Source organism: Humulus lupulus, chromosome 6, assembly GCF_963169125.1.
Source record: "Humulus lupulus chromosome 6, drHumLupu1.1, whole genome shotgun sequence".
NCBI classification, from domain to species: Eukaryota; Viridiplantae; Streptophyta; class Magnoliopsida; order Rosales; family Cannabaceae; genus Humulus; species Humulus lupulus.
Genome location: NC_084798.1, coordinates 50166820 through 50189505, shown reverse-complemented (window position 1 = coordinate 50189505; position 22686 = coordinate 50166820). Strand labels below are relative to the sequence as shown.

The 22686-nt window shown below is 36.6% G+C and overlaps 2 protein-coding genes across 2 annotated transcripts; both read left to right on the top strand.

The window, feature by feature from the left end:
• Positions 1-6528: 6528 nt before the first annotated feature.
• Positions 6529-7265, top strand: LOC133784014 (pyrophosphate--fructose 6-phosphate 1-phosphotransferase subunit beta-like). The gene is made up of 3 exons (XM_062223564.1): positions 6529-6577; positions 6669-6775; positions 7037-7265. The coding sequence occupies exons 1-3, from the start codon at positions 6536-6538 to the stop codon at positions 7248-7250; spliced, it is 363 nt and encodes a 120-aa protein (XP_062079548.1). The 5' UTR covers positions 6529-6535; the 3' UTR covers positions 7251-7265.
• A 171-nt stretch (positions 7266-7436) lies between these two features.
• LOC133785069 (cycloartenol synthase 2-like) lies at positions 7437-22433 on the top strand. The gene is made up of 16 exons (XM_062224331.1): positions 7437-7484; positions 7557-7720; positions 7842-7927; positions 8369-8535; positions 8932-9120; positions 9241-9350; positions 9924-10050; positions 19783-19905; positions 19981-20079; positions 20544-20600; positions 20941-20987; positions 21082-21225; positions 21384-21561; positions 21941-22021; positions 22150-22233; positions 22332-22433. The coding sequence occupies exons 1-16, from the start codon at positions 7437-7439 to the stop codon at positions 22431-22433; spliced, it is 1806 nt and encodes a 601-aa protein (XP_062080315.1).
• The last annotated feature ends 253 nt before the right edge of the window (positions 22434-22686 follow it).

Sequence of the window (22686 nt, the reverse complement as noted above, 5' to 3'; positions counted from 1 at the left end):
ATAAAACACCACTTGAGGCATCACATGTGCATTCTAAAACATTTATTTATAGTTTCCATTCCAAGAAAAAAAAAACAAGCATAAATAACAGAAAAAATCACTTTTAATCATGTTTTAAATATAACACCTAACATGTTTCTACCATTCAAGTATACCAAGAAGCAAAACTATCCAAGCATCAAGAACTTAACCTTTATACACACTAAATCAAATTAACATCTTTAAAGGAACTTATATTCATTTAAAATTTTAAAAACAACCTAACATGTTTCTAAAATCACAAGTGACATTAAATCATGAAATTAATGAATCAAGCATGCTATAAAACTTTCCCTAGGATGAAACCTACATGAACAACAAACATAAAAAAAATACCAATAATCTCATTCACATTCACATGAACCTTAGCATGTTCCTATTTTCCCAATAACATGACCAAGTTCATAGAAAAATCAAAAGAAACAAAAGCAAAACTTCACATGCATTGTCTACACATCCATATAAACCTAGTCCCAAGCACACACACACAACCATAGAGCCAAACACGCCCATACATATATATATATATATACCCATACATGCTTCCATTCATAAAAAAAAAATGAATCATACACACCCTAACATGTTGCTGTGAATTTGAACAAGATACAAGGGTATGGTAATTCAACCATCATCAAATGTGAGAAACAAAACCCAAAGCATCAATCATCACACTACAAGAAAAAGACTCTACAACGATGACATCTATTGCGATGACTCTAAAGTCGTCACTGTATGTAGGCAAAATCCACGAAAAATTATTTTCTCTTAATTTATTTAAAAATAATCTAATGTTGTCGCTATAGGATTGTCAACAACACACGATCTGGCCCTCCAAATTCCTGATGCCCTACAGCGACGACGTGGGGGAATATGAGGCAGGAAGAGACTATATAGTGATGACATGTCGTCGCTATAGGGTATTCGTAAGAAAAAAAAGAGGGAAATATGTTTATCTATAGCGACGACATGTCATCACTGTAGGATGCTTAGGGAACTCAACCGCCCATAGTTTGTTGCCTATTTGCACACCCTATAGCGACAACATGTCGTCGGTGTAGAATCCAATATATCCACTAATCAGTTTTTTTGTACTCTACAGCGACGACATGTCGTCGCTATAGGGTCCAATATAAAACGTGGGAATGTGAACCGCCAAAAAATTTAAGTCAAACTTCACTGCTCATAGCGACAACACGTCGTCGTTGTAGAGTAGACACGTAGCACACGGGGGGATTCATGTACTATTCACTATCCTACAGCGACAACATGTCGTCGCTGTAGGGTCTCATCGTTTGAGTAAAACGGTGCATTTGATATCAGCGACGACTTTCTATTACCTATAGCGACGACATGTCGTCGCTATAGGTCACAGCGATATAATCCCCAGGCAGAGGCTTTCGTCCTCATTTGTGCTCTGTTTTCTTAAAAAAAAAACAAAGTGTCCTCTGATTTTCTCCGCCTCCCAGCGCCACCCAACGCTGCCCAAGGTGTTCCAACGCCATTTTTTCCCCTCCATTGTTAAGGTTAGTTAATTTATACCCAATAATGTAGTTATTTGTTTTAAATTTAGTTTTTCTTATGATTATTTGTGTGTATTTTGTATGTTATTGTAATGAGTTTGTTTAATATTTTATTGATTTTTTTTTGTTTTTAGATTGTATTGGAGCATCCCGAGCATTTTCCCAATTCATTGATATCATTTCGAGCCTCCCGAGCCTTTGGCTATTGTTTGTAATCTTTATTTTTATTATTTTGTGATTGATTAGTATATTAATTGATAAATGTTTATTAAATTTTTTTGTTGTTATTTTGTATTTTCAGATTGCATTGGAGTACTCTTTGGATATCATCTCTAGCTTTTGGGTATTTTTTCCAATTTTTAATATTTTTTGTTTTGTTTTGTGATTATTAGTGTATTGATAAATAATTATAGTTAATTTGTATCCATAAATAGTTTTTAAATTAAATTTGTATGTTTGTTAATTTTATAGTTAATTTGATATTAAGTTATGAAAAATTGTTAGGTTAGATTAATTTTTTATTTTCAATTGTATATATTTTAGGTTAAATAAAATTTGTATTTTGAATTATATATATATATGTTAGATTAGATAAATAGTATGTTTATAATATCTTTTTGTTGATTGTATGTTCTAGGACTGATTTATATGTTTTTATGCAGATTTTAAATTTTGAGATAGGCTAGATTACAGTCGTTATGCTGCCGAAATTTTTGTAGCGTTAGAAAAACTAAACATTACAAAATTGTTTTAAAGTTAGTGTTTTAAAAAATTTTAAATAATAAATTTAAAAGAAATTAATAAAAATTAATTAAAAAATCATAAATTGGAAATTAAAATAATATAAAGAGTAAATCAAAATATCAATATTAAATATATAATTTTAAATATATAATTAAAAATAAAAAAGTACAAATGTAAACAATTGTAGAGTCCCAGAATGTTTACTTAGCTAGATAGTTGGTAGTAGTTGTAGTATTTTAGATTTCATGGATTTTGGTTCAAACCGGGACTTAGTTGGAAACTCCTAGCAATAGTTATGGATTTTATAAGCTTAACCTATAGTTTAAGAATATTAATTATAACATAAGGTTTGATTAATATTGATGGTCCTAAATATATTTTTTATTATAACCTAAGGTTTAGATAGAGACAATAAGAATATGACACTTGTCATAAGCATGATTATTAAGGAATTATTATTTTAATGATAAAATAAGGAAATATAAGACTTAGTCTTCACCAGAAACTGTTAGGGTCGTAGTTTGACTCAGTCAAAGTAGTTATCCAACCTTAATTATTCTGAAAAAGTGCAATTACGTATTTAAAATAATCACGTATGCTGATATATCGCAGCATAGGAGCCGATATATCGCCTTACGAAGAATACGGAAAAACACGTTGACGTTGGACGATCGTACGAACGGAGACTCGGGACTAGGGGCAGCCGATATATCGCCACATTGGGGCGATATATCGCCTATATTCGATTTTTTTTTTTAAATAACTTTGACTTCTTAAACCTACCTCTGATAGTTTTGACCGAGTCTTCGGCCTCTGATTGACGAATATTCAAATATCTTCAATTAAATTCATTGTTTTTATTCAAGCCAAAAAGAAGATTTTTATTCCTAGAACCCTTTAAATAGGACTTAGGACCCATTCCTTTCACTTACTCTTCAGCTGTGATCAGACTCCAAGGTGCTAGTGAGACCATAAGAGTGATAAACACTTAGGTTGGGAAAAATCTTTGCCATTCTTAAGCTTTATCAAACACTTGGGAAGTGAGGATTAGAGCATTTCGGTATTGGAGTTAGACCAATCCATAAGGTCAATTAAGTTACCCTTATTCTTAAGTTCAATCCTGTTTGATTCCTTAGTTTATTTAGTTTTCATTCTGGTTCTAACTTTTGTTATGGTTTTGTGGTTATGTTTTTATGTTCTTTAAACTTAAGGTGTCTTTTGGGAAAGTTTTCTCTTGGTGGTTTAGTTCTATTCTTTTCATCTCTTTCTTTTAAGAAATACTCACTATTCTTATTATTGGTTTAGGAGTGTTCCAAGTCCCGCATTTGTTCTCATATCCTGGTTTTGGTAAGGAAAATAAGATAGATCTTGTATGTTGTATGATATGTTATGCTTAAATGTTGTGTTTATGTATAATATGTTATGATAAGTTTATGTTTTAATATGTTATGTTATGATTCACCCTACCTCAAATATTAGATAGGGGACCTAGATGGGTTATCATACACTACATGTGATCTAACCTACGTCAAATATTAGACAGGGGACGTAGATGGTTTATCACATGTCATAATGGCCATTAATAGTATAGTCCTATATGGTATACGTTCTTATAGTCGTATGTTTATAGTATATATTTACTATATAATTTTATGTATATGATTTATGTTGTTAGTAGTTTTTCCTTGCTGGGCATTAGGCTCACTCCTTTTCTTTTAGTCTGATGTAGGAAAATATATACAAAGGCGGAAGGATTCTTGGTAGCTTGGTGTGTGTATGGAGGTGAATGGAGTGGATGGGCTGCGTGTTGATTCGAGGACAACATTTTTTGTTTTGTTTTAGTCTCTTTAAATTATGTTTTTATGTATTTTCCACCTTTAGCTTTGTAAACAATTTTATTTAAAGTTATGTTTTATTTTAAAACAATGAGCTCATTTATGTATTACAAATATTATTTTAAAATTAAATAAAGTTATGAATTTTTCTTGTGTATGTTCTCTTCATTGTTGTAGTTATGTCTAGTAGGTTTAACGACCTAAGTCTCATAGAAAGTTGGGTCGTTACAATTGGTATCAGAGCAACACATGATATTCTCCTTGATACACACACTCAAGCTTTGAATCTAACTGCCAATGTAAGTATTTATGTTTTAGTTGTTTATGTGTTTAAGCTAACGTTTTAGTCTTATGTTTTCAGTTAAGATATGGATGGAGCTTTATCATATAACTATATCCGAGCCATTAAAGCCTTAAAAAGGATTAGAGAACCAAGAAATACCATAGGAATATTGGAGAGAATCACTCGGAGATTTCTTTTATTCTATAATCAAATAGTTCATCTCCAAACAACTAAGCAAATAATGATGAGAGCTACGGAGCAATATATTTTAGTAATTAGGCGTTTTAGAGATTTTCCTTTTATAATTGCTTCTTTGGAAGAAATATGGGAGACAGTAGATGTTGAAGATGAAGTACCACCGGCTATGAGATATTATTTTCTCATAATTAGGTTTACATCTAAGATGGAATTCCAATTCATACAAGAACAAAAGAGTAGAATCTTTACAAATCTTCCAAGAAGAATTTTTTAGGCTCACGAAAATGATGATTATGAAGTGATAGATGATGATATGTTAGATGAAGGATCTGATGTAGAAGATCCCGATTTTTAGAATAGATTAGTTTTTTTTATTTATTTATTTTATTTATTATTTTGCCTTTATGATTGTACTTAGTGAAAACTATTTTTCCAAATTAATATCATTGTTATTTTGATGACATGTATGAGTTTGATTTTATTTTTGCAATCATAATAAATAATAAATTTAATAAATAATGACTAAGTTCGGCGAGGGTGGATACAAATCAATGATCCGGGTTCTCTATATTGAGAGATAGGGGGCCATAGTAGTGGGAACAATTTTACTGATCCCAGCCCTCCCTCGGTATGGTTAACTTTGGAACAACGATGAGTTTCAACCTTGAGAATTAAGTCATATAGGATAATTAGAAACACACTTAGAAAATAATAAAGATGTCTTATTTTTGTAAGTTTAGAAACACACCCTAATTATAAAGAAGGCTTATATAATTCTTTTCATAAGAAGTCATAATTAATAGGTCTGAGTTATGTTTTCTTAGATTAAGTTTTGTCTTAGAGCCTATTAAGGTAAGTTCTAACATGTTTTTCTCAACTGTTCGAACTCTGCTGAAGATGTCGCTCAGAAGATATGCTCGCACCGATGACAATGTCCCCAACGCCTCTTCTGGGAGAAATGAAGCCCCTCCAGTTCACAGAAGGCCACTACAACAATATTTAGTATATATTACATTAAAGAATAGCATATATTTAGAAGTGCTATTATTGGTGTGGGATTAAAAACACACAGAAGACATATTTTGGCGCCATATGAATAAAACTATGGCGCCAAAATGAAATTTTTTTTTTAGTCTCATCTGCCAAATTCCCTAAATCTAAGTTACCCGAAAGATTTCTCTCAGCCTCCATCTCTCACTCTCGTCTCGTCTCTCCGCCCTCTCCGCCTCATGAAGCCTCACTCTCGTCTTGTCTCTCCGCCCTCTCCGCCTCACGAAGTCTCTCTCTCGTCTCGTCTCTCCGCCTCACGAAGTCTTCTCAACTCATCTCTGCCTCACGAAGTCAACTTTTCGGCCAGCCATCTGCCTTGGTGGTGCCGAGCGATTCTGACTCTAACGATTCGCAGAAAAAGTTGAAAATTGGTGTCGCTTTGTCGGGAGGCCAGGCACCTGGAGGGCACAATGTCATTTATGGAATTTTTGGTGAGAATTTTTTGTTATCATAATTCGTTTTCTTGCAGTTAATAGTGTCCAATATGGTTGAGTTCATTCATTCTGTGCTTCCTGGTAGATTACATGCAGGAGCATCCTAAAGGCAGCGTATTGTACGGTTTCAGGGAAGGTCCAGCTGGAATCATGAAGGGCAAGTATGTGGAACTTACACCAGAATATATTTACCCGTACAGAAACCAAGTGAGAGTTTGGACTATGGTTTGGTTTTGTCATTTATGCAGTGGAGGTCCATGATCACGTGTAAAGATAGCTGCTTCTGAGTGTTCTAATTTGCTCAGAAGATATAGCACATCCATTCTATTATAGTGATTTATACAAAATTCATACATGCGGTTGCTGGCATTTTAACCAAGATATTGTATTTGATTGGAGAAAATTTTCTTTTATCAAGGTGGTTTTGATATGATATGTAGTGGAAGAGATAAGATTGAAACTCCAGAGCAGGTGACTTTTTTTTCTTTCTTCACAGTTTCATGTTAAGTTTTATTGACACATTAAGTTCATAATAAATTGTTTAAATGGATTTTCCTTTTAGTTTCAACAAGTTGCAGATACTGCCGCGAAGCTTGATTTGGATGGACTTCTTGTTATTGGTGGGGATGACTCGAACACAAATGCCTGCCTCCTTGCTGAGAATTTCAGGTATATAACTAATTTTTTTTCTTTCTAGAAAAATCTTGCTTAGCAGATGGAACTGTTGCCTGTATTTGTCTTCATATGTCATTCATGTAATCCATGGATCCATCTATTTTTTAGGTGCTTGTATCAATGTATGGAACCCATCCAAATAGAATTTAGGGATTCTTTATCTAACAGTTCGACAGGGTTACAAGAGTCTTGCCTTTAACACTGTTTCGTTGGTTTGTTTAACACAGTTTGGTTTTTTTTCTTTTGTTCAACCAGGGGAAAGAATTTGAAAACTCAGGTGATTGGGTGTCCAAAAACCATTGATGGTGACTTGAAATGCAAAGAAGTCCCAATAAGTTTTGGGTTTGATACTGCTTGCAAGGTGACTGCAACTAAAAGAAATTTTTTATTACTTGAACCCTTAAATTTCTTTGTGGTCCTTTCCATATATCGTGTAGGAAATTTTGGAGCAGCAATCTTTATTTTTTAGTAGATACGAACTTGAACCCCACTAGCTTGAAAATTTTATCCATGTACCTGATGATAATTTTATTTGTTGAAGCATTTTTTTTTTCACTACCACTGGGTTATATTTATATTCCTAGAATCATCTTATTTACTTGCTAATTCATTATGGTCATGAACTTATGAATTTACTTTAAGCATCAACCTTTACATGCTAAGAGAAGGAACTTCTCATAGAAAATTGTTTGCAGATCAGTTGGTTAATTGTTGTGCGGGCCATCAACTATAACTAGCAAGAAAGTTTGGTGATGCTGTGTCTGATGAAATAAAGTATATTATTCAATGTACCTTGCCCTGCTTGGTGAGCTATGTTACTTTGAGGTTGCTTGGAGAAGAACCTAATGATGGACAAGGGGCAATGGAGAGTGGGCGTAAATGGATTCTGGACCATGGTGGTGCTACTGCAATTACATCATGGGGGAAAATGTGGTTATCAGTTGAGAATTGACCTCTATCCCTTTTTGACTTGAATATGTAGCTTGATCTAAACAGTGTTCTGTTTATTTGGAAGTCCAGCGTTTTCATTTAAATCTATCACAATTCTTATGTGATGATACGTACTTGGTGTCTTTGAATGGTCTGGCAATAATCCCCTGCCTCCAGAGATATCGCTTCTTCCGTACATCCTTCCTATTCATCCAGGTCCTATATCTTTCGATTTCAAATTCTGGCCTGAGCATTCTTAAAATTTTCCTATGGTTAAAAATATCTTTACTCTTTTCCATATAGTCTGAACTTGTTGTATAAGAACAATACCATTACTCACGGTCATACTCATCAATCTAATGAATTAATATATAACTTCAAAGTTTGGACTTATGATATTATAAAGCTTGTCTTTTCGTATCCATACTGAAATTCAATTAACCGAAATGTTAAATAAACTCGTGTAATAATTTTTGTTGCAATTAATTTTTTTTTTGGGTCTTTTCCCATGTTGCGGAATTTGGTGTTACATGGTGATGCTGACTTCAGTTCAGTTAAAATGTTGAGTGACAATTATCTTTTTCTTGTTTGTGGAATGGCTTTTTTTCCTAATCCTGCCAAAATAAAAATCCTTAAAATTTTATTTTCCTTGTACAGGAAGAATGTGGTGTCACTGTCGGATGGTAGACTTACCAATGTCTTTCTTATATGGGAAAAAGTTTGTTGGTCCAATCACACCAACAGTTTTGTCTCTGAGGAAGGAGCTCTTCACTATCCCCTATCATGAAATAGATTGGAATGAGGCGCAAAATTTATGTGCAAAGGTTAGTCAAAAGGTTATTTTATTTCCAATCTAGTTGCATCTATCTAGGAATATGCCATTTATGCCCTAATTTGTATCTTAGTGCAAAGTCTTCAACATTCTGGAGATATTGGTAACACATTTGATTGAGTCTTGATCATAGTAAATAGAAAAATAAAAAATATATATTTATTTATGTATATATAAATATTACTTTTGAATTTGATACAGTAACCACAGCAAACGTTTTCTCTTGCATACACAGCACCAATATGAGTTAACCAGAAAAATGCATATCCGTTTCTAATGACCAAAAGGATTTCATGGTTGTCGTAAAGTACCAATTTTAGTTCCGAATTAGTTATAGAAAAACTTCTTTCCTCTCTCTTATCAAAATATGACATGTTTGTTTTCACAGGAAGATTTGTATTACCCGCATCCACTAGTTCAAGATATCCTCTGGGCGACTCTTCACAAGGCTGTTGAACCAGTTCTGATGAATTGGCCAGTAAAAAAATTGAGAGAAAAGGCTCTCTGCTCAGCAATGGAGCATTTACACTATGAAGATGAGAACACTCGTTATGTTTGCATTGGACCTGTGAATAAGGTATTGATGTTTTCAAATAGTAATCCTTATTCTGTTGAAACTTACTTTTGTGAAGAGGGGAACACATAAAACCTCATACTTAAATCTGTGAAGGATTATAGCTATGACTGTGATTTACAGGTATTAAACATGCTTTGCTATTGGGTTGAAGATCCAAATTCAGAGGCTTTCAAGTTGCACCTTCCAAGAATCAATGATTATCTATGGATTGCTGAAGATGGCATGAAAATGCAAATCCAAATGTTTCATTTTTTCTTAGCATTGATATTTGTGTTGCACTTTTTTCGTTTAGTCTGGTGAATCCATGTTTGTGTTGAGTATTAAATAGCTTTTAGCTGTAAAGAAGCAAGGAACAAAGGAAGAGATTTAACTTTTAGATAAGAGATTGCTTCTTTAGCTATTTTAAGTCATAACATGATACCTGCACAATGTTTGCTGTAGAACTTTACTCCTTTCAAGTAAAGTGATATTTGTTTGTTTTATTCTCACAACTTTTGAGAAGCCAATACTTGTGACAATAAGTTGGCCTCTTTCGGTGTTTGTAATAGGATTATTATGTAATAGAGTTAGACTCAGCAATCCTATTACAAACACCGAAAGAGATTGCTAAACTACTACAGGTTTTTGTGCTTTAGGATGTCTGTAATTTCACTTTCTTTCTGATAATATTTCCTCTTTGTGGTGCATTTAAAAGAAAAAAAAATTATCTATGGAACACATTTGATAATTGCTTCAATTATGACAAATTTTGCGACTAACAGTTTGAGTGCTATGTTAACTTCCTATACATAAATGACTTTATGGCAGGGGTATAATGGAAGTCAATTATGGGACACTAGTTTTGCTACTCAGGCAATTATGTCAACTGATCTTGTCAAAGAATACAACATAACTTTAAGAAAGGCACATGAGTTCATTAAAACCTCACAGGTCAATGCAGCTCTGTGGTCTGAATTCAACTAATGCTTCTAAGTCCAATTTGATGCTGTAATGACCCATTAATCTAGACTAGTTGGACCATTATCGAAACTATACATAAAACTTACATTTTTACAAAAATACCATAATTTATTGAGTAACTTGAAAAATAAGAGTTATTTACAAAGAAACAGAATACTAAGAAGGATTATGGGATCCCATTGTTTTTAAAACAAAACATGATTTAAAATAAAAGACATTACATAATAATGCGGAAAATACACATAAAAACCATAAAAAACATAAAAGGAGACTATATCCTCGAATCGAATAACGCTCGGCCCCTTGACTCCATTCATCATCGATACACATTCTCCAAGCGTCACGAATCTTTCCGCCTCTAAACTTATTTTCCTGCGCATAAACAGAAAGGAGTGAGCCTAATGCCCAGTAAGGAAAATCTAACACAAAGTCACATACATAATTTCATAAGAAAACATAAAGACTTAACATAATACATATAACATACACTTATTATAATGGCCATTATTACTTGGGGTCCCATAGACTAAACAAGCATATGCCCATGGGATTAGTGGGGTCCTACTAGCTAAGTAGGTCATATGCCCATAACCCATTTGGGGTCTTGTTAGTCATATGGGTCATATGCCCAAGCCTACAAACATACACATATATCATAACACTTTTAATAACATAAAACATATAGATAACATAATCACATAACATGTTGATTCTAGCCTATTTCCTTACCAAAGTTACCGAGATTATGGACTGAGTTGGGATTGTTGGAACACTCCTAAAACCATAAGAAAGAGTAAGTCTAAAGAAAGTAGATGAAATGAAAGATATGGAAAGACTAAACCATAGAAAACATACTTACCGACTTATATGCTTAAAAGCTTGGATTCCCTAACCAAAATAAGAATAAGGTTAGGGGACTGAGTAGAAGGTTTTGAGAAAGGAAATAACATAAAAATACAGAAAAGAACTAGAGTTTTGGGTTTACCTCAAAGATTGCAAGATCAATCTAACATCCACCGAAATACTATAGAACTCACTTCCCAAGTGTTTGATAAGCTTATGATGTTTAAGCTTATAGTTTTTCCCCAAACCAAGTGTTTACACTCTCACACTCACTTAACACTAGCAGCTTCTGAACTTAGAGCAAATGGTGAATAATGGCTGGGTACTAGGTCCTATTTATAGAGTTTGGGAATGAAAATATCTTGATTTTACTTGAATAAAAATAATGGCTTTTTAGGTGAAAATCATTTGAATAATCGTTCAGCAGAGGCTGAAGACTCATTCAGAAGATGCTGGACTGTTGAAGGAGTTTGAATGGCTGAAGGGAAAGGAATTCAAAAGTATTTGAATTCATGCTGGTGGAGGCGATATATCGCCCCCTATAGGCGATATATCGCCTGGACCTTTGTTCCCGAGGCGACCGTGCATCGATTCGTGTTTTCCGTATCTACGTGCTGCGACATATCGCTCCCTATAGCTGCGATATATCGGCATACGCTGAATATTTAAACACATATTTACACATTTTTAGCTAAGTTTGAATGGATTAAACAGCCTTGACTAAGCCCTCAACGTACTCAAGGCTGCTGACTGACCCTATACATTCAAACTTTTACCCTTATTTAATTTAATCCTCAAAAATACTTAATCCTTAATTACCATTCAAAACATGTGCTTAAAATCCTATTGGTTGATGTCTAAACCTTATAATATAATAATATAATCCTTAATATCAGACACATTAATCAAACCTTAGGTTATACTTAATATTCTTAAACTATAGGTTAAACTTAGAAAATCTATAAGTACTACTATGAGTGTCCAAATAACTCCCGGTCTGAACCAAAAATCCATAGTAACAAAGATAACACTAAACATACTATAATACTACTAAACAATTAGCTAAGTAAAGTTCTTGGACTCTACAATTCTCCCCTACTAAAAAGAATTTCGTCCTCGAAATTTACTTACCAAATAATTCCGGATACCGGCTCTGCATGTCCTCTTCCAACTCCCACGTTGCCTCGCGTTCAGAACTATTGCTCCATAGGACTTTAACTATAGGAAAGCTCTTGGACCGTAACTGCTTCATCCCCCTATCTAGGATGCTAACCAGTCGTTCCTCGTAACTTAAGTCTTTCTGGAGCGCTATGGTATCGTACTTGAGGACGTGAGATGGGTCTGACACATACTTGCGTAACATCGAGATGTGGAAGACGTTGTGACTATCGGCTAGTGCTGGCGGTAGGGCTAGTCTATACGCAACTGGTCCCACTTTGTCCAATATCTCAAAAGGACCTATGAATCGGGGACTGAGCTTGCCTTTCTTCCCGAACCGCTTGACACCCTTCATAGGAGATATCTTCAGGAAGACTTGATCTCCAACTTGGAACTCCACATCGCGTCTCTTGGTATCCGCATAGCTTTTCTGACGGCTTTGAGCAGCAAGCATACGCTGTCTAATAAGCGCTACTGCTTCTTAAGCTTGTCTAACAGCTTCGGGCCCTAGAAGCTGCCTTTCTCCTACCTCGTCCCAGTGCAACGGTGATCGGCACCTTCTTCCATATAGCAACTCATAAGGTGCCATCTCGATCGTCGACTGGTAGCTGTTGTTGTACGAGAATTCGATCAGCGGTAAGTACTTGTTCCACGATCCTCCGAAGTCAAGTACACATGCGCGTAGCATATCCTCTAAAATCTGAATCGTACGCTCGGACTGCCCATCTGTCTGAGGATGGAAAGCTGTACTAAGATTTAACTTAGTACCCATGGCTTGCTGTAAGCTTCTCCAAAATCTTGACGTAAACACTGATCCTCTATCTGATACTATCGTCTTGGGGATTCCATGCAATCGTACAATCTCTTGGATGTAGATGTCTGCATATTGGTCTGCCGTATAAGAAGTCTTAACAGGCAGAAAATGAGCCGACTTGGTTAGTCTATCTATGACTATCCAAGCAGAATCATGCTGCTTATTTGTCTTTGGCAGACCCGTCACGAAGTCCATGGCTATATCGTCCCACTTCCATTCCGGTATGCTAAGTGGTTGCAATAATCCAGCAGGCTGCTGATGCTCCGCCTTCACTTGCTGGCATACCAGACACTTAGATACATACTCCGCTATGTCCTTCTTCATCCCTGGCCACCAATAGACTGCCTTGATGTCATGAGTCATCTTGGTAGACCCTGGATGAACTGAGTACGGAGTATTGTGCGCTTCTTCTAGGATCGTCTTCTTAATACTTTGATCATCTGGCACGCATACCCGATCCTTATACCTCAATAAACCTTGACTGGATATTGAGAAATCTGTAGTCTTGCCTTCTCTGACCGCATCCATGTGCGTTGATAGCGAATCATCATGTCTCTGACCATTCCGTATGTCTTCTAGCAGATTCGATTGGATAGACAAGTTAGCCAGCTTGCCTACCACCACTTCTATTCCAGCACTGATAAGCTCCTGTTGCAGTGGCTTTTCTATTCCGGATAAGGCTGCTAAGTTCCCATAACTTTTTCGGCTAAGTGCATCGGCAACTACGTTTGCCTTCCCCGGGTGGTATAGGATTTCGCAGTCGTAATCCTTTACTAATTCCAACCACCGGCGCTGCCTCATGTTAAGCTCCTTCTGAGTAAAGAAGTATTTTAAACTTTTGTGGTCCGTATAAATCTCGCACCGTTCTCCGTAAAGATAATGGCGCCAGATTTTTAACGCAAAGACCACCGCTGCCAACTCCATATCGTGAGTTGGATAGCGTTGTTCATACTCCTTTAACTGACGTGAGGCGTAGGCTATCACCTTGTCGTTTTGCATCAGTACGCATCCCAATCCTAACTTTGATGCATCACAGTAGACAACGAACTTGTCGTTGGGTGTTGGGACACTAAGTACTGGTGTTGAGCAAAGCTTATCCTTAAGCAACTGGAAGCTTTCCTCACACTTATCATTCCAGTTAAACTTTTGTTGCTTCCGGGTCAGGTTGGTGAGTGGAGTGGCTATCTTAGAAAAGCCCTCTACAAACTTTCTATAGTAACCTGCTAGCCCTAGGAAGCTTCTTACTTCCGACGCGTTCCTTGGTCTAGGCCAATCCTTCACGGCCTCTACCTTCGATGGATCTACTGCAACTCCGTCTTTCGATATGATGTGCCCGAGGAACGCCACTTGTGAGAGCCAAAACTCGCATTTCTTGAACTTCGCGTAGAGTTGGTGCTCCTTCAATCGCGTCAAAATTATCCTCAAGTGTTCCTCGTGCTCCACTTCATCCTTGGAGTAAATTAAAATGTCGTCGATGAACACAACGACGAATTTATCCAGGTAGTCCTTGAAGACCCTATTCATTAAGTCCATAAACGCGGCTGGCGCGTTAGTAAGACCAAAAGACATAACCAAGAACTCGTAATGTCCATAACGAGTCCTAAAGGCTGTCTTGGGGATATCTTCTCCCTTTACCTTGAGCTGATGATACCCGGACCGTAGATCGATCTTAGAAAATACAGTCGCGCCTCGGAGTTGATCAAACAAATCATCAATCCGAGGTAGCGGGTATTTGTTCTTAATTGTTACTTTATTCAGCTCTCGGTAGTCTATGCACATGCGCATACTTCCGTCCTTCTTCTTCACGAATAGTACCGGAGCTCCCCATGGTGAATGGCTTGGCCTAATGAAACCCAAGTCTAGGAGTTCTTGTAGCTGGGTCTTTAACTCCTTGAGTTCCGTAGGTGCCATCCGGTATGGTGCCTTAGAGATAGGCTCGGTGCCCGGTACTAATTCTATCGTGAAGTCTATTTCTCTAGTTGGCGGCAATCCTGGCAAGTCATCGAGAAATACTTCTGGAAATTCTTGTATGACTCGAACATCTCCAACTTTGAGTGATGTCTCCTTTTCCACATTCGTGATGTTGGCTAAGAATGCTTGGCATCCTTTCTCCATCATTCTCTGAGCTTTGAGAGATGACACTAACGGTGTGCGTAGTCCTGAAGCTTGTCCCATGAAGCACAGTTTCTGGCCGTCAGGAGTATCGAATGTCACCTTCTTGCGTCTGCAGTCGATCGTTGCGCCATGCCGTGCTAGCCAATCCATGCCTAGTATGACGTCGAAGTCTTTGATCACCAGCTCTATCAGGTCTCCTTCTAGTTCCTTGTCCTCAATCTTGATTGGTACGCCTCGTACAATTCGTGATGATAGAACTACTTTGCCCGAAGGCAACTCGGTTGCAAACCTAGTTCTAAATCTTTCACTAGGTTTGTCTAGTTTATCTATCATTCCTAACGAAATATACGAATGGGTGGCTCCCGAATCAAATAATACATGACATAATTTATTGAGGATGGAAACCTGACCTGTGACCACCTTGTTGCTAGCATCCGCCTCTCCTTGGGTTAAAGCAAAAACCCGAGCAGGAACCATCTTTTCGTCCTTCTTTCCTTCCGGCTTTTGCTGAGGACAGTCTCTTTTACGATGCCCTTCTTGACCACAGTTGAAACACTCCTTGGTGTTGGCACGGCATTCTCCGGGGTGCTTCTTCTGACATTTGGCACATGGCGGGTATTCCACGTAGCCCGACCTATTTCCCCCATTACTTGGTCGTGCCCTTTTATTGTTGTCGGCTTGCTTGTTGTCAGGATGCCTTCTCTTCTGTCCGTTACCGTTGTTGTTGGACTGACTGTTGCTGGACTGATTGTTGTTCTGACTGGCCTGAGGTTGGCTCTGCTGCCTAGGTTCCGGCTTGCTGGCTTCTTCTTTGCTCACGTTGGCTTGCAACCTTTCTACTTCAATTGCCGTCTCAAGAACGTCGGCATATGAAGTGTTTCCCGGGTTTGCTAGCTTCACCCCCATCTCAATCTTTGGTCGGAGTCCTCTCACGAATTTGTTCACTCTCAGGTAATCGGTCGGAACTAACTCTGCCACGAACTTGGCTAAGCGATCAAACTGACGAGCATATTCCGCCACTGTTAAATTCCCTTGCTTCAGATTGGTGAACTCCTCAACTCTCGTAGCAAGCACTGCTGAATTGTAGTACTTCTTGTGGAAGAGCTCCACAAATCGGGTCCACGTCATAGTGGCAGCATCGTGGGATTGCTGGACCAAATCCCACCATATCCTGGCATCTTTCTTGAGTAAAGATGAGACGCAGGATATGCGGTCAGCATTATTAAGGTTCATGTGGGCTAGGATCGGCTCCACATTCCTTAGCCATTCTTCTGCTTCAAAAGGGTCCGTAGTCCCTTCGAAGTTCGGAGCGTGCTGTTTGCGGAACCTCTCGTACACCGGCTCCATATGCTGTACAGGATATGGAGCGTAGTTCGTCATAGGCCATCCCCCATATGGACCAACTTGTTGGGGTGCTGGGGCCATTGGCTGTGGCGGAGGCTGAGGCTGAGATTGAGCCTGTTGGCATTGTTGTTGCAGAAGTTCCTCAACTTGTTGTCGCAGTCTGGCAATCTCTGCAGTGTTGTCAGCTGGCTGTGCCGGCGCGTTGCGGCGAGCAGTAACACGCACTCTCCTTCGGCGAACGGTAGGGACCGCATTGGTCGCTGGAACATCGCTGGAGGCGTTTCCGTTGGTGCGAGCAGATCTTCGGAGAGACATCGTAGCAGAGTTCTAACAGTTAAAAGAAACATGTTAGAACTTTTCCTAATAGGCTCTAAGGCAAAAACTTATTCTAAACAAACATATCTCGGACCTATTTAGTATGACTTTTTATGAAAAATTATATAGGTCTTTATTTATTATTAGAGTGGGTTTCTATACTTAGAAAAACAAGTCATCTTTATTTTCTAAGTGTGTCTCTAATCATCCTATATGACTTAATTCTCAGGCTCGAAACTTATCTTTGTTCCAAAGTTAACCATATTGAGGGAGGGCTGGGATCAGTAAAATCGTTCCCACTACTAAGGCCCCCTAACTCTCAATAAGGAAACCAGGTTCATTGATTTGTATCCACCCTCACCGAACTCAGTCATTATTCATTTTATTTATTATTTATTATGATTGTGAAAAAAAAAAAAAATCAAACTTACACATGATATTCAAATAGCATGTTTATTCATTTGGAAAACAATTTCACTTATTACAATCATAACATAAAAGTAAATAAAACAAATAAAAACTACTAATCTAAAAATCGGGATCTTCTACATCCGATCCGTCATCTAACATATCATCATCTATAGCCTCATAGTCATCATTATCATGAGCATCAAAATGCCCTCTAGGAAGGTTTGTGAGAATCCTATTCTTTTGCTCCTTGGTGAATTGAAATTCAAATTTTGCGGTGAACCTAACTAAGAGGAAATAGTATCTCATTGCTAATGGTGATTCATCCTCATCATTCATTTCTTCCCATATTTCTTCTAAGGCTGCTATTACAGGATGGAAATCTTTAAACAACCTAATCACTAATACATATTGTTCTGTTGATCTTAGCATTATTTGTTTAGCCTCTTGAAGGCCACCTATTGCTTGGTGAAACAAAAGCAACCTTCGTGTAATCCTTTCTAAGGCTCCTACGGTGTTTCTTGGCTCCCTTATTCTTTTTAAGGCCTTAATGGCTCGGATATCTTGGTAGGTTAAAGCTCCATTCATTCTTAACTGAAACATAAACACTAAAGTTGTTAGCTATACACATAGACAAAGTAACTTGTAACTTGTAACTTAAACACTTACTTGGCGGTCCGATTCAGAGCTTTGAGCATGTGTATCGAGGAGAACTTCATGCGATGGAACCGTTTGGCTCTGATACCAACTGTAATGACCCATTAATCTAGACGAATTGGACCATTATCGAAACTATACATAAAACTTACATTTTTACAAAAATACCATAATTTATTGAGTAACTTGAAAAATAAGAGTTATTTACAAAGAAACAGAATACTAAGAAGGATTATGGGATCCCATTGTTTTTAAAACAAAACATGATTTAAAATAAAAGACATTACATAATAATGCGGAAAATACACATAAAAACCATAAAAAACATAAAAGGAGACTATATCCTCGAATCGAATAACGCTCGGCCCCTTGACTCCATTCATCATCGATACACATTCTCCAAGCGTCACGAATCTTTCCGCCTCTAAACTTATTTTCCTGCGCATAAACAGAAAGGAGTGAGCCTAATGCCCAGTAAGGAAAATCTAACACAAAGTCACATACATAATTTCATAAGAAAACATAAAGACTTAACATAATACATATAACATACACTTATTATAATGGCCATTATTACTTGGGGTCCCATAGACTAAACAAGCATATGCCCATGGGATTAGTGGGGTCCTACTAGCTAAGTAGGTCATATGCCCATAACCCATTTGGGGTCTTGTTAGTCATATGGGTCATATGCCCAAGCCTACAAACATACACATATATCATAACACTTTTAATAACATAAAACATATAGATAACATAATCACATAACATGTTGATTCTAGCCTATTTCCTTACCAAAGTTACCGAGATTATGGACTGAGTTGGGATTGTTGGAACACTCCTAAAACCATAAGAAAGAGTAAGTCTAAAGAAAGGAGATGAAATGAAAGAGATGGAAAGACTAAACCATAGAAAACATACTTACCGACTTATATGCTTAAAAGCTTGGATTCCCTAACCAAAATAAGAATAAGGTTAGGGGACTGACTAGAAGGTTTTGAGAAAGGAAATAACATAAAAATACAGAAAAGAACTAGAGTTTTGGGTTTACCTCAAAGATTGCAAGATCAATCTAACATCCACCGAAATACTATAGAACTCACTTCCCAAGTGTTTGATAAGCTTATGATGTTTAAGCTTATAGTTTTTCCCCAAACCAAGTGTTTACACTCTCACACTCACTTAACACTAGCAGCTTCTGAACTTAGAGCAAATGGTGAATAATGGCTGGGTACTAGGTCCTATTTATAGAGTTTGGGAATGAAAATATCTTGATTTTACTTGAATAAAAATAATGGCTTTTTAGGTGAAAATCATTTGAATAATCGTTCAGCAGAGGCTGAAGACTCGTTCAGAAGATGCTGGACTGTTGAAGGAGTTTGAATGGCTGAAGGGAAAGGAATTCAAAAGTATTTGAATTCATGCTGGTGGAGGCGATATATCGCCCCCTATAGGCGATATATCGCCTGGACCTTTGTTCCCGAGGCGACCGTGCATCGATTCGTGTTTTCCGTATCTACGTGCTGCGACATATCGCTCCCTATAGCTGCGATATATCGGCATACGCTGAATATTTAAACACGAATTTACACATTTTTAGCTAAGTTTGAATGGATTAAACAGCCTTGACTAAGCCCTCAACGTACTCAAGGCTGCTGACTGACCCTATACATTCAAACTTTTACCCTTATTTAATTTAATCCTCAAAAATACTTAATCCTTAATTACCATTCAAAACATGTGCTTAAAATCCTATTGGTTGATGTCTAAACCTTATAATATAATAATATAATCCTTAATATCAGACACATTAATCAAACCTTAGGTTATACTTAATATTCTTAAACTATAGGTTAAACTTAGAAAATCTATAAGTACTACTATGAGTGTCCAAATAACTCCCGGTCTGAACCAAAAATCCATAGTAACAAAGATAACACTAAACATACTATAATACTACTAAAAAATTAGCTAAGTAAAGTTCTTGGACTCTACAGATGCCTTCCCCACATTTCCTTCGTTGACTAGTTAGTAATATCTTTTTATAGGTCTTAGAAGATTGCCTAGGTGTTCTTGATAATTGGTATCGCCACATTTCAAAGGGTGCTTGGCCTTTCTCCACTCATGATCATGGTTGGCCCATCTCAGATTGTACAGCAGAAGGATTAAAAGTACTTGCATACAACGTTCAATGTTTTTCATTTATTTTATTTACTGGTTAATAATTTTTATGTCTCATTTCTCAGGCTACTCTTCTATTATCAAAACTTCCCTCAGATATTGTTGGTGAACCATTAGAGCCAAATCGTATATATGATGCTGTCAATGTCATTCTCTCATTACAGGTTGGTTATTCAAGATTTTTACTATTATCTTACTAGATTTTCTTATTGTTTCAATTAGTAATGAGTCTCATTTTAGATGATTGTAAAGGATGCTATAATGTACTAGGAGAATTTTTTTTTCATAGTGACGAACAGTAGTGGCACATTTAGAGATACTTTTTAATTATCTTGTAATCTGAGACTGAAGAGCAAGTAATAAATCTCACACAATTTCTGTATTAAGTGTCTACTTTAAATGGGAGTGTGGGTACCTAATATGTCTGAATGTCAGTGGAATCATGATGCTCTAAGAATTAAGCTCTGTAAATGTATTAAAAGGGACAGATTTTAGCAGACAGTCCTGTTCTTTCTCCACTATCTTCATATTAATAGTTGAGATTCTTGTTTTTTATGCTTTGAAAGAAGAAATATCATATTCATGATCAGATCTTTTTTTTTTCTTTTTTGGAATTACAATGTTGCAGAATGGAGATGGTGGCTTTGCAACATATGAACTCACTAGATCCTACCATTGGTTGGAGGTACTCCCCTTGAATTTTTTTCCATATTACTGTGTATTATGTCGTTCGAATCCGAAGTTAAATGTTTTGTTCCTCATGACATATAAGCTCTCTATTAACTTATGCTGATCGGATATTGTTTAATATCTGGATCTGCATGATAATTCAGAATCATTCATTTGATGTTATATTGCTCTTATGTGTGGAACACATCTTTATTTTTTGACTTTTGAAATGCATATTTCCCAACAAAAAAAAAAACACATATGTACAAGAAGATGCCTTTGTGAGCTCCTTTGCCATCTTCTATGAAACATAGATGATGTAACTTAATCTTTTTGTTGTTTCATTTGTATTTCAGCTGATCAATCCTGCTGAAACCTTTGGTGACATTGTCATTGATTATCCGTAAGAGCCAAAAGAAAACCTTCTACTATATCAGTTTTTTTTTTCATTCTCTTTGATTTTAGGTTCACCGATTATAACTATGATGTCTCTTTAGATATGTGGAATGCACCTTGGCTGCTATTCAAGCTCTGACATCATTTAGAAAGTTGTATCCTGGTCACCGGCAAGAAGAAATAGAGCATTGTATCAAGAAAGCGACTGCATACATTGAAAAGATTCAAGCTTCAGATGGTTCATGGTTTGTCCTATGTTTATCAGTTTATAAGCTCTGACTTTTTTTTCCCTCCCAATAAATCAGTTTTGTGCACTACTTGAATGTAAAACGTGTTGGCTCCTCTTGCTTTAACTCCTCTTAGCAGTTGGAGTATGCTTTTAATTTTTGGAGTTGCTCAACAGGTATGGTTCATGGGGTGTTTGTTTTACTTACGCTACATGGTTTGGGGTCAAAGGGCTGGTGGCTGCTAGAAAGAACTGCAGCAATTGCTCAGGCGTTCGCAAAGCGTGCAACTTTTTGCTATCGAAACAGGTTGAGTCTGGTGGGTGGGGAGAGAGCTATTTGTCATGCCAAGACAAGGTTAATTTCTTTTAAGAATTACATGTTCCATGTGTTTTCGTGCGATGCTTGACATCTAGTCTAAGCTTAGCCTGATTTGGGTTCAAAAATTTCAAATGGTCAAGTTATTCATATTTTGATTATTTCTCATCTTTTGTTTTTTGGCATATAGATATATTTCACACTTCTCTTATTAAGAAATGCACAATATAATTATCTGTTTCCAAGAGGTGAGGTTTAAACTTTAAAACTATGTCAAAGCATTTGTCACTGCATAATTTCTTAAACATATAGTAGTGAAAGGGAAATGGTTCAGGATAATAAATTGAGCTTAAATAGGTTTGGTTAATTTTGTTATTTCATTCTCTCAGCGATAACCTCTTCTGGATTTTCCATGCAGGTCTACTCAAATCTTGAGGGAAATAGGTCACATTTGGTCGACACTGGATGGGCTATGATGGCTCTCATTGATGCTGGACAAGTACGTATTAGAATTTGACGAGTCAAATCAATCTGAATTGTTTCAAATCTTCTGATGTTATTAAAAACAATTGTGTACAGATAAAGAAAAAAAAATGGTATCTAAGTGTAACGCTTGTGTGTATGCAGGTTAAGAGAGACGCTGCACCCTTGCACCGTGCAGCTAGATATTTGATAAACTCTCAAATGGAGAACAGAGATTTTCCTCAGCAGGTAATTCACATAACTATTTATGTACTTTCTTTCTATATGTATGAAAATTCATGGTTGAAGAAATGATGAGCATGTTGAATGATTGGTTTTGATGGCAGGAAATAATGGGTGTGTTCAATAGGAATTGTATGATCACTTATGCGGCGTACAGAAACATATTCCCTATATGGCTTTGGGAGAATACCGCTGTCGGGTGTTGAAACAGGCTCCATCATGAGCTTGCTCTATGACCTCATTTGGTGGTTCCTCTCCTTTATTTAAATCTCACTAGTTTCTTAATTCTCCATGTTATCATGTTTCTTATTTTCTTTTTCTTGCCCAAAGATCAATTTGTACCTTTGGCAAGCCTAATAAGCAGTCAATATAATAACAGATATATGACTTAAAACACATAAAATGAAGGGTTTACCCCTAATAATGGAGTCAGTTTACACTTTGCTAATTATCAATGTA